Source organism: Mustela lutreola, chromosome 7 (assembly GCF_030435805.1).
Source record: "Mustela lutreola isolate mMusLut2 chromosome 7, mMusLut2.pri, whole genome shotgun sequence".
In the NCBI taxonomy this organism is placed as follows: domain Eukaryota; kingdom Metazoa; phylum Chordata; class Mammalia; order Carnivora; family Mustelidae; genus Mustela; species Mustela lutreola.
In genome coordinates this window covers 102,256,102-102,273,165 of record NC_081296.1, presented here as the reverse complement: position 1 = coordinate 102,273,165, position 17,064 = coordinate 102,256,102, and the positions used below count along the sequence as shown (strand labels likewise).

Genomic DNA, 17,064 nt, shown 5'->3' with positions numbered 1-17,064 from the left:
ATCCCAGACTCTCCACTTGGAGCCTGATTTGGGATTGATCCCAGGATCCTGAGACCATGACCTGAGCTAAAGTCAGCTGCTTAACCAACCACCCAAGCATCCCTAGATATGGCCTTCTTTTGATTAAATCTGGAATAATCAATAGGATCTTGCATTTATTTTATAGCTCATCAAATTACATATGAAAAAGTATTTCTCTCTAGTGGAATAGGAATATTGTGTTAACAAAATATAAGGGTTGATGGAAAAGGTGTAGGGAAATAAGTTCATATATATGCAGAAATATTAGTAATTAAATGAATCAATGAATCAGACAACTCAAATAAGCTAAAAGCTTATGTATTTATTTTTTATTGAGCTCAAAGCTTATTTAAAATAAACTGTATGCTTTTTTGTGTCAGAATATTGCTTTATTTAGGATTACTTAAATGGTAATGACAGAAAGATTTTAACTATTGTTAGAAAACATATACAAATTGGATGTTCTGTTTATGTGCATGTTTGATATGTTTATATTCATGAATTTATATTCAATTCACCAATGCCTATTATATACTGAATAGGATGTAATAAGTCTGTATTGTTTTGAAATGTACAGTAAGGTGTAATTTCATAAAGGTCTTCATAGTTTCATGGAAGCAAAGGCATATAAACTTAGACTGAAGGAGAAGTAGAAGATCAAAATAATAACAAAATTAGCAGCTTACCACCTTCTATTTTCCTGCCTTATCTTTTTTTTTTTTTTTAAGATTTTATTTATTTATTTGACAAACAGAGACCACAAGTAGGCAGGGATGCAGGCAGAGAGAGAGGAGGAAGCAGGCTCCCTGCTGAGCAGAGAGCCTGATGCCGGGCTTGATCCCAAAACCCTGAGATCATGACCTGAGCCAAAGGCAGAGGCTTTAACCCACTGAGCCACCCAGGCGACCCTTCCTTTTATTCTTTTACAAATACAAGCAATAGGGAGAAGTCAGGCTGCTGTGATCTGAGGACTGCAAAGCAGGGCAGAAGGATGGCTTAAATAAAAGGTGCACCATTATTTCTAATCACTAAAATGTAATGGAAACACAAGAGGAGGGCTTGATGGGAGAATGAATACTGTTGTTTTATCTCTGGTTTTAAAATATGAATTCATGTAAGGATATTTATGTGGTGTGGGGATTAACCTTGATTTTATTTTTACAGAAGAGATTAGGTAGTTTTGAGAGATTTCTGCATATGTGGTACAAAGGTTGGCAAAGTGAACTTGTAAAAGAGTAAATAAAAGGATGCCTGGGTGGCTCAGTCAGTTCAGCATCTGCCTTTGGCTCAGGTCATGATTCCAGGGTCCTGGGATTGAGTCCCGTATCGGGCTTCTTGCTCAGCAGGGAGCCTCCTTCCCTCTCTACTTCTCCCCGTGCTTGTGCTCGCTTCCTCTCTTTCTCTGTCAAATAAAAAAATTAAATCTTTTTAAAGAAAAGAGTAAACAGAAAAGAAAAAAGGAAGGAAAAGAAAAAAGATGGGATTTTAGGGAAGTTAATTTTAAAAGAATGATGAGTACTGGAAAATAGTCAGGTATTGCCAAAAAAAATGGTTATGTTGGAAATAAAACATTATGGTTTGTTTCTTGTAACATAAATAGTCTCTGCAATCCTGAGATAGTGGCATAATATTGTTAAAGTATTCCATTTTATACATACCATTCTTTTTTACATGGGTAAACCTCAACTGCAGTTTTGCTTTTTGCCCTAAGCTCAGTTTGACCTACTAAGCCCTCTCCTTCTCAATCAAACCTTATCTCATTCAGCTTTTGACCCCCATTACTCTGACACCGTATCTCACTCAAAATTCACCAATGCCATCCTAGCTGTCATAAGCAATGACCTTTTGTCTGTGATCCTCCAAATTTACAACTCTGTTGTAAGTGAACAGGTTTGGACAGTTCTCTATGCTTCAGCATCTCTTTATGTCACTTTTAAAGCACCACATTTTCTTCTATTTCTCTGACTTTAGAAACATAGTAAGTCTTTTTCCTTGGCCTCTCTGTATTAAGAATTCATTCTACTCATTTCTGTCATTATCATCTTAACTTCTCATTCTAAAAATTCTCTGTTTTAGAGATTTCTCCTATTCTTTTGTCAACAATGCACTACTGTTTAGAAGCAGTAGGTTTTTGTGTCCAGTTATGACTTTTCAGCTATTGGTCAGCTCACTATCAGCATCTGAAACTGAGTTCTTCATCTCCTTTCCCAGATCTTCCTATTCTCTTCTTCCCTGTCTGTGTCTGTGATATGAGAATATGTAAAGTAGTGACCCTAAGCAGAAAGGTATTAGGCAAAAGGTTGTAAACAAGAGGGATAGTTATGGACCATGCCTATAGATACAATACTTAATTGAAAATTTGAGTTGGGAGATCATTGTTAAAAAAGGAAGGGGAGGACTCAGGTCATGATCCCAGTGTCCTGGGATTGAGCCCTGCATCGGGCTCTCTGCTCAGTGGGAAGACTGCTTCCTCCTCTCTCTCTGCCTGTCTCTCTGCCTACTTGTGATCTCTGTCTGTCAAATGAATAAATAAAATCTTTAAAAAAAGAAAAGGAAGGGGAAGAAAACTTACCTACTATCTTAAACTAGTGACTTGGGTAGGAAAGACAGAAAATAAGAAAGGAAGGCACCATTTTTATTTTTATTTTTAGAATTACTACTCAAATGTGCTATATTGGGGATTGTGAAATAAGCAGAAGAGGCCAATTGTTGTTAATGTCAATTAGCTAAATGCAAGATGTTATAGAAGACTAAGAAGTGTATTACGAAAGAATGTAATCACTTAACTCAAAAGAAAAATGGAAATAAATTTGGTTATTGTTATATTTCTTTAAAAGCAAAACTGAATGCTTGCTAAGAATGGTGTTAAATAAGTGTCAACTGTATTATCTCTTGATGCATGAGAGCAGTAATGTGAGATGTTCTCTCTGTCTCTGTCTCTGTGTCTCTGGACCTCTGTCTCTTGGTAGAAGTGTGAAGCATGCTGGTGCAGGGTGGCTCACTGATGTCTTTCCCAGGGCTTCTAAGAGGGGGCCACTGAGCATCCCCCTCTCTGCCTATTCCAGGATATCTGTGGTCTATGTCAAGAATAAGCTGTCTTGACCTGGTGTTGAAAAGCATCAAGATTATATTGGCAACTTGAATTTCCAGAGAATCGTTGCATCAGAGATTTGAGGGATTTACCAGAGTGCAGAGCTCTTACTTGGTGATCTTAAGATGAGAGAAAACTCCAAATACCAAACCTATTTACTGGCTGAAAACAATGAGTCCTTCAGGAATGGTGCCTGCTACCGGACAGCTGCGGGCAAAAGTGTGTCTTTCGAAAACGCTTTGCAGCTAAGTCCTTAGTATAACAAAGTCCTCCATGATTTGGGCTCAGAACTCCTCATCTCAAATCTCTCCCATGAGGGAATAATGTGGAGTCCCTAGCGATCAAGAAAGCATTTATTTCCTTCTTTCTTCCTTTTCTTCCTTCCTTCCTCTCCTTCTCTCTTTTCTTCTTTCCTTCCTTCATCCCTCCCTCCCTTCCTTCCTTCCTTCCTTCCTGCCTTCTTGGGTCTAGACCTAACATGAGGCTCCAACCCATGACCCTGAGATCAAGAGTTACATATGCTACCAACTGAGCTAGGAAGGTGCTCAAGGGAGCATTTTCTATTAAAACCATGATCTTTTAGGGCACGTGGGTGGCTCAATCAGTTAAGCATCTCACCCTTGGTTTCAGCTCAGGTCATGATCTCAGAGTCATGATCTCAGAGTTGTGAGATCGAGCCCTGCCTTAGGCTACTTGTTCAGTGCAGAGTCTGCTTGTAGCTCTCTCCCTCTACTCCTGTCCCCTTCTCTCTCTCTCTCAAATAAATATATATATATATATATATATATATATATATATATATATATTTTTTTTTTTTTAAATCACCTTTTACATAGTTAATCGAGGTATAAACTTCAGTGTCATCTTCACTCCTCCTCTTTCACTCCACATTCAGTTAATCTTCAACTTCTGTCTAACAAAACCTCTGAAGTAGGTCTCTGGCCTCATTTCCATTCCCAGAGCTATACAGTGTCTCTGCTGCGTCTGGACACATAATGGCAACTTGAGAGAGTGGCGCCGCTGTCAAAATTCAGAGTAAGTCATAAACTACGTGGACCACATTTTAATGGAGTTATCTCCTAAACACTGTAGGCAGTCTCTTACAGACATGTCTTTGAACACACTGCTTCCTATCTCTGGAAATGTCCTTTCCCTTTGTTCTCTTCACATGCATTTTTGCAGACCTAGGTTACATGCCATTGACTCTGTAAAACACATTGGAACCCTCAAGGCAGATTTAGGCATCTTCTCCTTTGTCCTCTTCTCCTACTCTTCACTTTCTTCTGTTAGAGGACCTATCCTATTCAACCATAATTGTTCTTTCCTCCCTCTTCCTTCCCTCTCTCCTCCCCTCCTCTTTTCCCTCCTCCTTCCCTCCCTCCTTCCTTCCTTCTAAAATGGATGGACCCAAGAGGTTGTAAGCTGCTAAAAGATACAACTCATGGCATTACGTTTTATATCCCCAGAACATAGCCTATTGCCTGATCTATAGCCGTTGTTCAGTAAATACAAGCTTGAAAGCCTGTATATGAGAAGGAAAGCTTACAAATGCTCCTGGTTGTTGCCATTGGAGAATAATTTATTTGTGTTCTTTCTCCAACAGAATACAGAGAGAATTTGGTTTAACTTTCAAAAGTATACTCTAACAAGATAAAAGAATGTCTCTCTTTTGCCCTTTTAGGCTGACCTTTTGAACCCAAGGCCAATTTACTCGAATTAAGGGAGTTGATGTGATTAGTGTTAGGAAAGATTTTACGTAATGCGATTTGGTTTACTTCAAACAAATTTGGATGAATATGAGTCTCAGGCAATATTTTAACATTTTAATTCATTGCTGACTCTACAGGGCAAAGGGACTCATAACCCTTAGTCCAATTTCAGGATGATGAATTGAGGCTTTTTTCAACAAGGCAGAGGATAAAAGGCGACTTGCTTCAGTGATCGTACTGCAAATTGCGTTTATATTTAGAGTAAATAAATTCAGTGCCAAAATATTGATATTTTTGCTAAACTAGGATGTTGGTGTCATTATATTGATATTTACTAAAACAAATTACAAGTTAACTATTAAAATAAAATAAATTATTAAATATAAACATAATCTATGCTCTGAATCATGTGGTGTGGGGCATATGTCTAAAATGGTACTTGGCAACGAAGTGCTTAATATAAAGTCAGCATGTTAAGAACAGGGAGAACCACTGGACAGTACCTCTCTCCTGAAGCCAAGAAAAGAGAATCATTGCTAAATAACCCAAGAAGATTTCAGGAACGTTGATCTATCTATCAGTCTGGGAATTCTAGATGGGAGGATATGGTGAGCAAAGGCTGTCACATGGGATATATAGTAGTTGCTCAATGAATATATGCTTGAAATTCTGTGTGTGAGATCAAAGGCTTAAAATGTAGGTGATTTTTACCTTCCCACCGATGTTGGGCTGATGTTACAGAGAAGTAGGATTTCAGGTTTTATAATCAGTATGAGGACCTTTTCAGAGCACCTGCAGGCATTAGAACTCTGTGAAGGGTCATGGATTGACATCATGAATCCCTAGGCAGGAAGAGCACATGATGAAAATAGGAATTACAAAATACTATTTTGGCAGTTGTGAGATTTCCTGGGTTTGGCAGTAACTGGAGGCAGAATGGTGAATTGAAACATTATAATCGTTGTTTGTAGCAATTATAGTACTCACATTGCTCATCTGCTTATGGTGCTCGAACAACTTCATGAGCAGTTTCTCAATCTTTTTTTTTCTTCTTCTTCTTTTTTATTCTCCTAGTCTAGTGTACATATAGTTAAGGACTTATTTAGAATCCTAATTTATCTGTGTCAGACATCATTTTAATAGCACGAAGTAGAGAAAAAAACAAGGGACTGTTGGTTCTGCTCTCATGTAGGCCACAAGTAGCTCCAAGCCTGTGAGCAGGTCACTGGATGTCCTCAATCTGGAAATAAGAGAGGTGACCTGGATGAGCTAAGACCTTTTCAGTTGAGCTTTCTGTAGACCAAAGCTTCTTGGATGCTTTCAAAATATTCATCTTATCATTGAGCAGCAAAAGTACTCTGCACATATTTTAATGCATACTAGGAAAAATACATCTTCCACTCCTAAAATTTGGCAGAATATTCCACCCTCCCATAAGAGAGACGGGAGGTTCATATAGGCAATTACCGTTTCCAAGAGTGTGTTAAAATATAGAAGAAAATAGCAGAAAATTAACCCTTGTAAATGAACACAATGTGCTTCCTGTATAATTTAAATGGTTTAAATAAAGCTACTTGTTTGCATTATGCTCCTTTGGAAAGATATAGCTTAAAAATAACAATGCTATTCATTGATTTGAAGTTAAAACAAAAATAAGGTATAAATTAAGCTGGAAAAATGTCCTGCTACTCTATATGTAGATGTACTAGTAGACATGTGCTAGCACTTAAGCTAAATTTGGCATGGCAATATATTTCAAAGTAATGAATCTGTATTTTCTATTTATATTTTGCCGATTTTTATTGATTGTCATCAGTTTGTCAACCTCTATAATATGCATATACTTTGTATGATAGATGTTTAAAAATAAGTAGCTCTCTAGTATTACTTATCTAAATTGAAGTTAAAATTTGATCACCGTAGGAAATGATTTATAGGAAACATTGTGTGAAATATATCAGAACACCCAGAAAAACACTGCAGATAAGAATTTCTAATGTCATAAAACTAAACAAATTACTATAATGTCTAGACAGTGTCCAATGACATGGTTTACAATTTTTTTGGTAAATTGGTTTTATAGACCAGACAAAACATTTGATTTGTTTGAGCATCATTTAATTTTCTAAACCAGTGAAATAATGCACAGTATGAAGTTTAGTTACTTGAAAATATTAAAAGGAGAAGGATATTTTATCCTTTGGAATATTTTCCTTTAGTCAGCACACACTAGTAAGTTTTAGAAAATTATTCCTAGCCATCTGGTCTAAGTAGCACTGGCATTGCTATCATTCGGGTGTTTGGTAAAAATGCAGATTCCTAGGTTTTTCTGCATACACAACAGGTTTCTGGCCATACCTCTGAAATCTGTATTTTTTTTTAAGATTATATTTATTTATTTGATAGAGAGAGAGATCACAAATCGACAGAGAGGCAGGTAGAGAGAGAGGGGGGAAGCAGGCTCTGAGCAGAGAGCCTGATATTGGGCTTGATCCTGAGACCCTGAGATCACGACCTGAGCCAAAGGCAGAGGCTTTACCCACCGAGCTATCCAGTCGCCCCTGAAATCTGTATTTTAAGAAAGTTTCTGGGGAGCTTTTTCTGCATAGTGATTATAAGAACCACTAAATTCTCATCTTCTTATCCTGCTTTTGGAAATTTTTGCCTTTCATTTGATGCAGATTATTGGAGAATGGAATTCTGAATTTGAAAGTTGAAGAACAGGACTCAGCTTGGATATCCAGAAAAATCTTGAAATACCCAGTTTCATTATTATCTATAAATAGGCTTTTCTATCCTTCAGTTTCTGCTTGAAATTGAGAACCTTAATATGTTCTTTTCAATTGTTAAATACTAAGAGTGCTGTATACATATGGTTCTATAAAACAAAGCATAGATATTGGAAGCTTTCTTTTGTGTTACTTTCAGAACACAGGTTATTTCCAGAAGGAATTTTCCCATAATTTGGACTTATATTCATTTTATTGCATCCATAGAATCACCAAGTTTATCCAAATTCTATAACATTCATGACCCTTTTTAATGTTAAATAAAAAATTCCAAGTATGTCCTGATTAATTTTTAAGAAACCATAGCCTCTGCCGGCAATACTGTTGTGTAGGTTGAGATTGCTACAGGGAATTCTAGAGATTATTGTCCTTCACCTGTAGATTGAGCCCTCCCACTTGCCTTTATTTAAAATAACAGTATGTTGGCTAGCTGAACATAATAATAATAATTTTAAGAAAACACTTCCTCTCCCAAATGTATTTATTTCAAACAAAAATCCTGGATTCACGAAAGGGGTGATCTCCAATTTGAAATTAGTGACTGACAGTCATCTCCTTGGTGACAGGAAGCATATCTTATTATCCAAGTGTTTCTCATGACTCATTTTGCATATAGTGGATTTCCAATGATTTGTAAGTCAGTGAATGCTCGTCAGGTTTTATTGAAAAACCTGTGTGGTATTGAAAAAGTTGAAAATTACACTTAGGAATTTGGATAACTTCGTGAGAACTATGTCTCTTGAATCAGAGTTTAATATTTGGGCATTAATGATTCATTGCCTTCGTCAGTGGCTTAATTCACGGATCATCTTCTGCTCATATCAACAGAAGAGTCTATAAATATTAAAAATCAAGTTGGTTTCAGTTCCTCATAACCAAATCTTCTCATTTGTTGGCACCCCATTTGCACCATGAGGCTTATTAAATTAATAGAAAAACGCCAGTAGCTTTCATTCACATTCTTTTTTTTTTTTTTAATGTCTTTTGAGTTTGTCTTTTTTCTAATGGTCTTTTGAGTTTGCACTACCTGAATTTTGGACATCATCCTTTACTATAATAAATTTTGGGTTTCAGAAAGGAAGGGATCTCTTACATTTTAGCAGTCAGATTTTATCATGTAGTCTTATAATGATGGTGATTTCCTAAGTCACAGGTGTTCTCCCATCGTCCTGCTCCCCTTTACCATTTTCAGAATGTCTTGGTGAGTGTTAGATAAATCTGAAGCTTTCTGTCCATCAATATCTTTAATCCCTTGGGATTGCTCAAAGTGTTCAGATTGATGGATCTGACCGTGTTAAAGTCTAATAAGAATTGCTCTTACAACCAGGATGATTCATGGGAGGACAGTTGACTTATTTTTTTTAATGTATCTTGTCTCCCTTCTTCCTGACTCAACAGCTCCCCCAACGGTTCGTATTGTGCATTCAGGCTTGGCCTGTAACATTGAGGAGGAGCGCTACTCAGAAAGGGTCTACACCATACGGGAAGGAGAAACTCTAGAACTGACCTGTCTGGTCACAGGACATCCACGTCCACAGGTGAGTCCCGAACCGTGACATTGAGGAATAAGATCTTTGATCTTTCTTGGAAGTCAAAACTGTGTATTTTGAAGATTTAGCTAGGAAAAAAAAAAAAACAAAAAAAACCCTGTGTGTGTGTGTGTGTGTGTGTGTGTGTGTGTGTGTGTGTGAAATTTAAGTAACTGTGTGTGTGGAATGCAGGATAAGGGTGATTGCTGAACATTCATGCTTGACATACTCAGGTAAGATGAAGGAAGAAAGAAATTTTTGTTTTGGTATTGTGAGAAATTTGGAAGACACTTCTAAGGAAGCTGTTAAAAGACAACTACAAAAATATCTCAGTCAGATAACAATTCATATGGCAATGAGTTTATTTTAGAATGTGGAGCATGATTTCATGATGACATAATTGCAGCCGAGGAAGCATTTGTTCTGAAGAATGTGGTGCACGAGGTCACATGTACTTTCCTTACTCCTAGTCATTATATCCATAGAAAACTTTAAAAACAAATGTTTGCAGGTATATGCATTTCGTTGTTCAGGGTCATCTGCTACAGCTTTCATAAGGTATTTTAGTAGCAGGAACAGAAATTGAGAGTTTCAAAGACATTAAAATTATGAATAATGAACAGAAAAAAAGTTTGTAGGCATGAAAGAAAGGGTTAGGAAGAAGGTAATATAGTTAGGCTGGGATGAAATGTGATTTTTGTGATGAAAAAATTAAATTATGTTACAATGCAGAATATTCAGGATTTCTGAATATTTATGAATTTCTGAATTTCTGCCAATTCTTATTGTCGTATATTTAACCTGACTTGTTCAAAATATTCACCGGTAGTCAACAAAGACATTACAATGAAAAAGAAGTCTCTTCTGGTAGTATATAAATACTTATATATTTTAAGTATTAGTGTTGCAGGAAGAAAAAGAAAATCCAGCTAATACCACTACATAGAAGAAAGTAAAGAGCGATGTGGAGATTTTATGAGTTCATCATTTTAATCTTGTCTTTTGCTCTCACCATCCTTACCTCATAATACTCAAAGATGTTGAACCTTACCATTTTGACCTGAGCAACAAATAAAAATAATCATGTGAACTTTACAGAATGAAACAATAGGTTGATAGATAGGACCGTGACTAGAACTAAAATGGTAAAATATGTTTAATAAAATTTAATGATATGCTGTTAGCAAAATAATCTTAAAAAATAGTTGTTAAAATAGTTATTAATTATTAATAATAATATTAAAAATTAAAACTCACAGTGGCTTAAATTGTAAATTATAACATTTACTTTTAACTGAAAATTGATTGATGAATAAAATTGTCTTAATAAAATTGAGTTCTACAAAATTTGGCCCATTATGATTAGACTTGGTAGGAAAAAAAATGATTGTAAAGCTAAACGTAAAAAGAAATAATAGTTATTAAAATTTGATATAGACAAGCTGATATGTCAAGATTTTTATTTTAATATTTATACAGGAAGCAATGGAGTCCAGTGAAAATAGTAAAAAATGATAGCAGTAACTCAAAAATATTATCTCAAAGAAAATTTAGTGTTGTGAGGATTTGATTCTAATTTTTCTATTGATATACATAGAATAAAAATTCCAGAATCAAAAAGTTGGGGTCAAAATAGGAGTGTCCATACAAACCTAAAAGAACCCACAACCTGTTGTGTGAGAGGTTGGTTTATGGCAGGAGAAAAGTCATTAATGCTTTCATTATTCCTGTACCGAATGGGCCAAATTTAGCACCTTCTAAACTACAAATTTTGCTTAAAAATAAAACTTCTTATCTTTTTTAAAAGTCATCCCCGCTGTTCTGCTCTCCCTCATCTCCATCTTTATATTCCCTTAATACTAGGAATTTCTTATTTTCTCTGTAATGATTTACAATCTGGACTGTAATCTCTGATGCCCGGCCAATCCAAAATAAGTTCTGGAACAAAGGAGTAGATTATTACTTTATTTTTTTTTTTTTTCTAAGTAATTCCATGGCTGGAACCATTTCAGTGTGTTCTGACCCTACGAAAAATTTACTCCAGTATTGTTATTTCTTCATTCCCAGAGGTATTTCAGGTATTTGCAGGTGAATCAGTTTCAGTTTATATTGCCTGTTTGAAAAATTAACTGGGCCTCTTCTTTGTCAACAAACTGTATAAAGAAAGCTGACAGAACAGCTGGGCCTTGGCATCCCAGCCAAACACTAAAGGGCATGCTGGTGGCAGCTGGTCCTGAGGATGGTTCTTCTTGCCTGGGAGCATGAAACTGGAATGCCCTTCTTGTGGTGTTTAATCTGAATATGATGATAGTTGGAAATGCAGGGGGAGGGAGATTTCTCAATCTGTTGCCTTTTCTCTTGGCAACGAGAATCGTAAAGGTCTCCGTTTCCAGAAGTATTCAAAAGCAGCATTTTTTTCTAGATTAAAAAAAAAAAATTCAAAAATATATCATCTGGCAATGCATGATAGCCTGAGTACTGTTGTACCCAAAGGAACGAAATGAAGGAGAAAACAGTACTATGCTGTGTTCCATAGCATGGCGTGGGACTTAGACTGCCTGGGTAGAACCCAGGATCCACGGCGCCTGCTGGAGTGACTTTTGGAAAGTTCCTCAACCTCTCTGTTCTCTGTGCCTCGGGTTTCTTACCTATATAAAAGGGGTGATATAAAAGGGGTGACAGTAACCATTATGCCTAAATCGTAGACTCCTTTTGAGAGTTAAATGTATATTGTAAATATACAGGTACATGTATTATGTATATACACACACATGTATATATGTACTTGGCATGTAATAAGCATTATGCCAACACATAATAAAACATATGCGAGATTGTTATAATTTCTAAGTAATTTATACTAAGACTCTAAGGTCTAGTATTGAATATGTAAGTATGAAAATGTTTCTTAGCTTATAGTCTACTTTAAATTAGATGCATTTAAATAAATTTCAGTCTTTTTGCGTTTTAATACTCCTTAGAGACTTTACATCTTTGCTAATTATCTTTTTTTTTTAAGCTTGCAAGGACTAGAACTATGTTCAGATTACTTTATTTAATGAGGATTTATTATAAAGATAGATGGAGAGATAAGAAAGAAGGAAGGTAAAGATTTGTTGGTCAACCTACCAACCTAATATTACCTCTAGATGCCCATAATTTCAGGATTCAGCTACCTACTCTCTTTCTCTTCCTTCTTTTCTTTTTTCCCTCCTTTCCATTCTCCCTTCTCTCCTTCCTCTCTACTCTCTCAATATTGTCACATCAGTACCAAATGAACTGTGAATATAGTTCTCTTGTAAATGATTTAAACAATGAGATATTTAACTTCAGTGTTCCCTGTCTCTCTGCCACCCACCTCCCAGAGGTTAACATTAAATAGTTGGATGTATTGTCTTGCAGTCCTTTTTTAGTGCATTTCCATAAATAGGATTATATAGGTTAATGCTTTATTTTCATTTTTTTTAAATTGGACAATGAAAAGTATTATCCTGTGACTAGAATTTTTCACTTGGCCCTGTGTCCAAATCAGCAAGTATAGATCCAGCCCGGTGGTTCTCAGTGGGTGATCCCTGGAGAGTACTGGTGAGAAATGAAAGTTCTTATGCCTGTGACATCAGGAGCTCTTTCCTGTGTGGGGGTCAGGGATCTGCACTGTCACAAGCCCTCTGATGATTCTAATGTACACTAAAATTTGAGAACCACTGACTTAGAGCATTAGCTTCAAAAAGGATGAATCGTACTCTCTATGAGTGCATTAGACACATGTAATTGCTGCTATTTTGTTCAAAATTGTATTACTTATAGATTTTTTACTGTTACAAATAATAATTTAGGGAAAACTTCTGGAATGTGTATGTATTTATGCACATCTTTATTACATGTATGCCAACATCGTTGTGGGATAGTTTCCTTCTTCAAAATGGAATTTAGCCAGTTAAAGTTAAAGGTGACTCTTGTTTCCTTAGCATAAGTGGATCTTTAATATTTTTGCCGATTTGATGTGAGAGGGTAAATTATACTCCAGTGATGTTTAAATTTTCATTTTCTTAATTACTAGTCAATTTGAACATATTCCCACACATGTATCAATCATTTCTTCCTCTTTCTCATCTATTGATTGTTCTTATCTACTTCTCTTTTTTTATTGGTTAGCCGGTTGTCTTCTGGTGGACCTCTGGGGACTTTTTATTCACCATAAAAATAATTTAAGTGTCTACAAAATACATTGCAAATTTTATCTACCAGGGCATATTTGTCTTTTAATATTGTTTATGTTACTTTGTTACTTCTACCCAGAGATTTTTGTTTTTAAAAAGATGAATCATTTAAATCTTTTCATCTTTGGTTTCTGAATTTTGTCCCTAGTTTAGTAGATCTCTTTCATATCAGTATATTGTACATTGTATGTGTTCTTTTAAAATAACAGCTTATATAGCTGCTTATATACTTAATGATTTAATCATTAGGAAACAATTTGTCCATAGTGTGAATATTAGTCTAGTGTTCTCTCTCTTCTTCCCTCTGTCCTAATCCAGACAGGATAGTTAACGTTCCACCCTATAGCTTTAAATTGTTTTTTTTTTCTCTTTTTAAAGAAAATTGAGGTACAGTTGACAAAGAACATTATATTAGTTTCAGGTATAACATTATATTAACACATTATAATAATATTAACATTATATTTTATATTATATTAACATTACATTAACCTTGTATCAACATTATCACATATACATTAACATTATATTGGTTTCACATCTAAAATGTAATGATTTGATATTTGTAAGCATTGAGAAATGATCACCACAGTTAAGTCTAATTAACAGATGGTTAACATATGGTCTAATTAATGTATGGTTATAAAAATTTTGCTTGTGATGAGAACTTTTAAAAACATTTTAACATTATATAATGTTTAATGTTAAACATTAAAGCATTTTTAAAAGTTCTTAATATGCTATCTTTATCATGAACAAAACTGTATTATTTTATTCTGTCATTCTAGTTACTTCTTCTTATACCATGCCATGCTATTTTAATTTCTGTAGTTTTACTTTTTGCTTTGCTATATAGGAAAGCAATTCACTCCTTTGTTGTTTTTCAGTGTTTCTTTGGTTGGCCTCAAACATGTTTCCCTTTCTTTGAAGTTGAAAATGAGCTTTTCATGTCTCCCACCCAAATAAATGTTGAAATTTGAATTACATTGCATTTCTCTCGCCATGAAGCCATGTGGTCAACAGTATAATGGAAAGGTTTTTTAATTTGTTTTAATAACAAACATGGGTATGTATATTTGGGAGGCTTTCTTTCTGTTTTCAAAGACAAAACAAAACAAAGATGAAAATGATCATCAAACCAAAATAGCTCTACATTTATGTGTTTTATATCCTGGCTTTCTAGATGAGATTTTTGAATATTATTTTTCATCACTAAAATATTTTTGAAAACCATTCTTTAAAAAAGAATTATATATGTCCAAAATACTACCCTAAAAAGCATTAAAATTGTCTGCTAGTTTATTACAGCCCATCCTTAGGGATTGTTTGTTTTTTAAATTTAAAAAAAAAAGGGGGTTAAGACCATTTCTCAATTTTAAAATGGGATCATATCAGTCATTTGATTGCTATGTAAATGTGTTCTTGACTGCCAAGCCTGTTGCTGAGTTATTGATGTTTTTATCCTTGTTAATTTCATATGCAGATTTTAAAGTAATAAACTTACCATAATGAAAATCCTTGCAAACCTTCCTAACAGGTTTTTCAGTTTGAAACCATTACCACTATCTGTGTGTTGTTCTTTGCAAATATTTTGTACATATTGGTTCATATTTCCATATTTTTTTGAGTCAGTCTGTTAGATTTCTTACAATAATATTAACACATGCACATGAAAAAGTGATGTATTTGATTTTTGAATTTATGTTCAAATTAATGAGCAGAATTAGAATCAATCATCTAAGCAGAGATCATCAAATATTACATCAACTCCTTCTCATGGTCTATAGAATTCAATACAATGTACTTTTTTCATCTATGATGAATCTATCTAGATTGGATCTGTCTGCTACATCATGTAAGAGATTCTCCAACTAAAACATCTAATATTTTTTCAATGCCTCTTTGGATAGGTTGTGGGAAAGGCTTTAGGATTTATTGTATTCAAACATATATTAATCACAGATTCCATGTCAGTAACTACTTCCCAGTCTGTCCTCCCACACACATATGCACAGACCTACTCTTTTCTCCTGGAGATTTGTATCTTCTTTAAGTTCATGGTTACATGGGTAAATGTACTCACCATAGCTCATTTAGGAGGAAGCGCTTATAGTGTTTCTGATGGTTGAAGTCATACCTTTGAGTAGTTTTGTTTCCATTGATTTTTATACAAAACATGGGAAGTCTTTTTTGGCTGAACACTTTATACTTTTATATTCCCAGGATATCATCATTAACCAAAGAATTTTTTTAAAAAAATCTAACGGAAAAATTTAATGAAAACCCTCATTACATGAGGACTACATTATAAACAGAGAGTCATTTTTTTCTTCTTAGGCGATCTGAATTTGTCTACAGTTATCTCAGAGTTCATTTTTGTTTAATTCCATGGACAGTCTTTATGCATATAAGAAACATTTATCATCTATTCCAGATAAGGACTCAAAAGATGTTAATGTATTTAATGAAAGCTTGAGAAGGTAGGAATGTTAGCACAGATTTACTATATGATACTTGTTTTTAGAGAGTTCCCAAGGGATACTCTTGTTATCTGGTCAGATGGGTGCTGGATCTTAGAGAAGCTCAGGGGTGGCTGTCCTTGGGAGACCAGTAGGAGATGCTGCCATAGAAGCAGGATCTCTAAAATCAGCAGGATGATAGGATTCTAAAATGGCAGAGATTGGGTGGTAACACTTCACCAATAGACTCAATGTGAACATAAATAGTGTAATGAGCATCAAGGTTGGAGTAGCAACCAGGTTGCTACTCTGTAGGGCTTTGTGATGGAAGATAGATTATGGTGGCTTTCAGGATCAAACGGGTAGCTGACTATAGTGGTACTTGATTCATATTAATAAAAAAAGGAGGTAAGAGGGAAGTTGACATTTTCCACTATAGTAAAAAATCACGATCACTCATTTGGTTTCCAAATCTAAGCTAATTCACAGAGAAAACACTCATTGTTTGAAAAGGAAGCCAGGTTTCTTTGAGGAAAGATCTACCAGTATCACTACAAGCTTACACCAAGAATAGTATCTGTCTCCAAAGGGACCTGTGGCCATTTGTCATAGTAATTTACATTGAAGAAAGAGAAATACCAAGACTTTTTGAGGGCTTTTCAAGAGAGGGATTCTATTGGCCCTGAAATCAATGGATTTGTAATACTAACATAGAGTGAAGGCTTAAGCGGCCAGATGATAAACAGAGTCCTGGATCCGAGAAGTGGGTTCATGGTTATTTCTCCAGACTCCCAAATGCATATTTGGAAGAGACATCTTTAATAACGGGCAGGGTCCCCACATTGGTTATCTGATGCATGAAGTAAGTCAAAGTCAATATTATAGGAAGGACCAGTGAAATTCTGTAAAATTTTCCTTCCCAAACCAAGACATTAAATAAGAAGTAGTACTCCTTCCCAGAAGAAATTTCAGAGGTTAGGTACGACCATCCAAACTTTGACAGTGAAGGAGTGGTAATCTCTATTGTGTTCCAATTTCTTTCACGTATAAGATACCTAAAAAGCCAGGTGGAGTATGGCAGATGATGCTAGACTATGGTAAACAATGAAATCAATGCTGCTTCTGTCAGGTATATCTTCAATGGAGCAGATTAGCTAGTAAGCAGCTAGTCATCTGACACATGGATGCTTTTCAGTTCTCATCCAGAAGATTTTTAAAGTTTGCTTTCATGTGGGATGGACAGCAG

The 17,064-nt window shown here is 35.2% G+C and overlaps 1 protein-coding gene across 1 annotated transcript in view; it reads left to right on the top strand.

Moving 5' to 3' along the window:
- MDGA2 (MAM domain containing glycosylphosphatidylinositol anchor 2) overlaps positions 1–17,064 on the top strand; it is an 879,614-nt gene that overhangs the window by 349,054 nt on the left and 513,496 nt on the right. Inside the window, exon 2 of the mRNA XM_059182014.1 lies at positions 9,009–9,148. Within this exon, the coding sequence (XP_059037997.1) occupies positions 9,009–9,148 (140 nt within the window). The remainder of the gene's footprint in view (positions 1–9,008; positions 9,149–17,064) is intronic.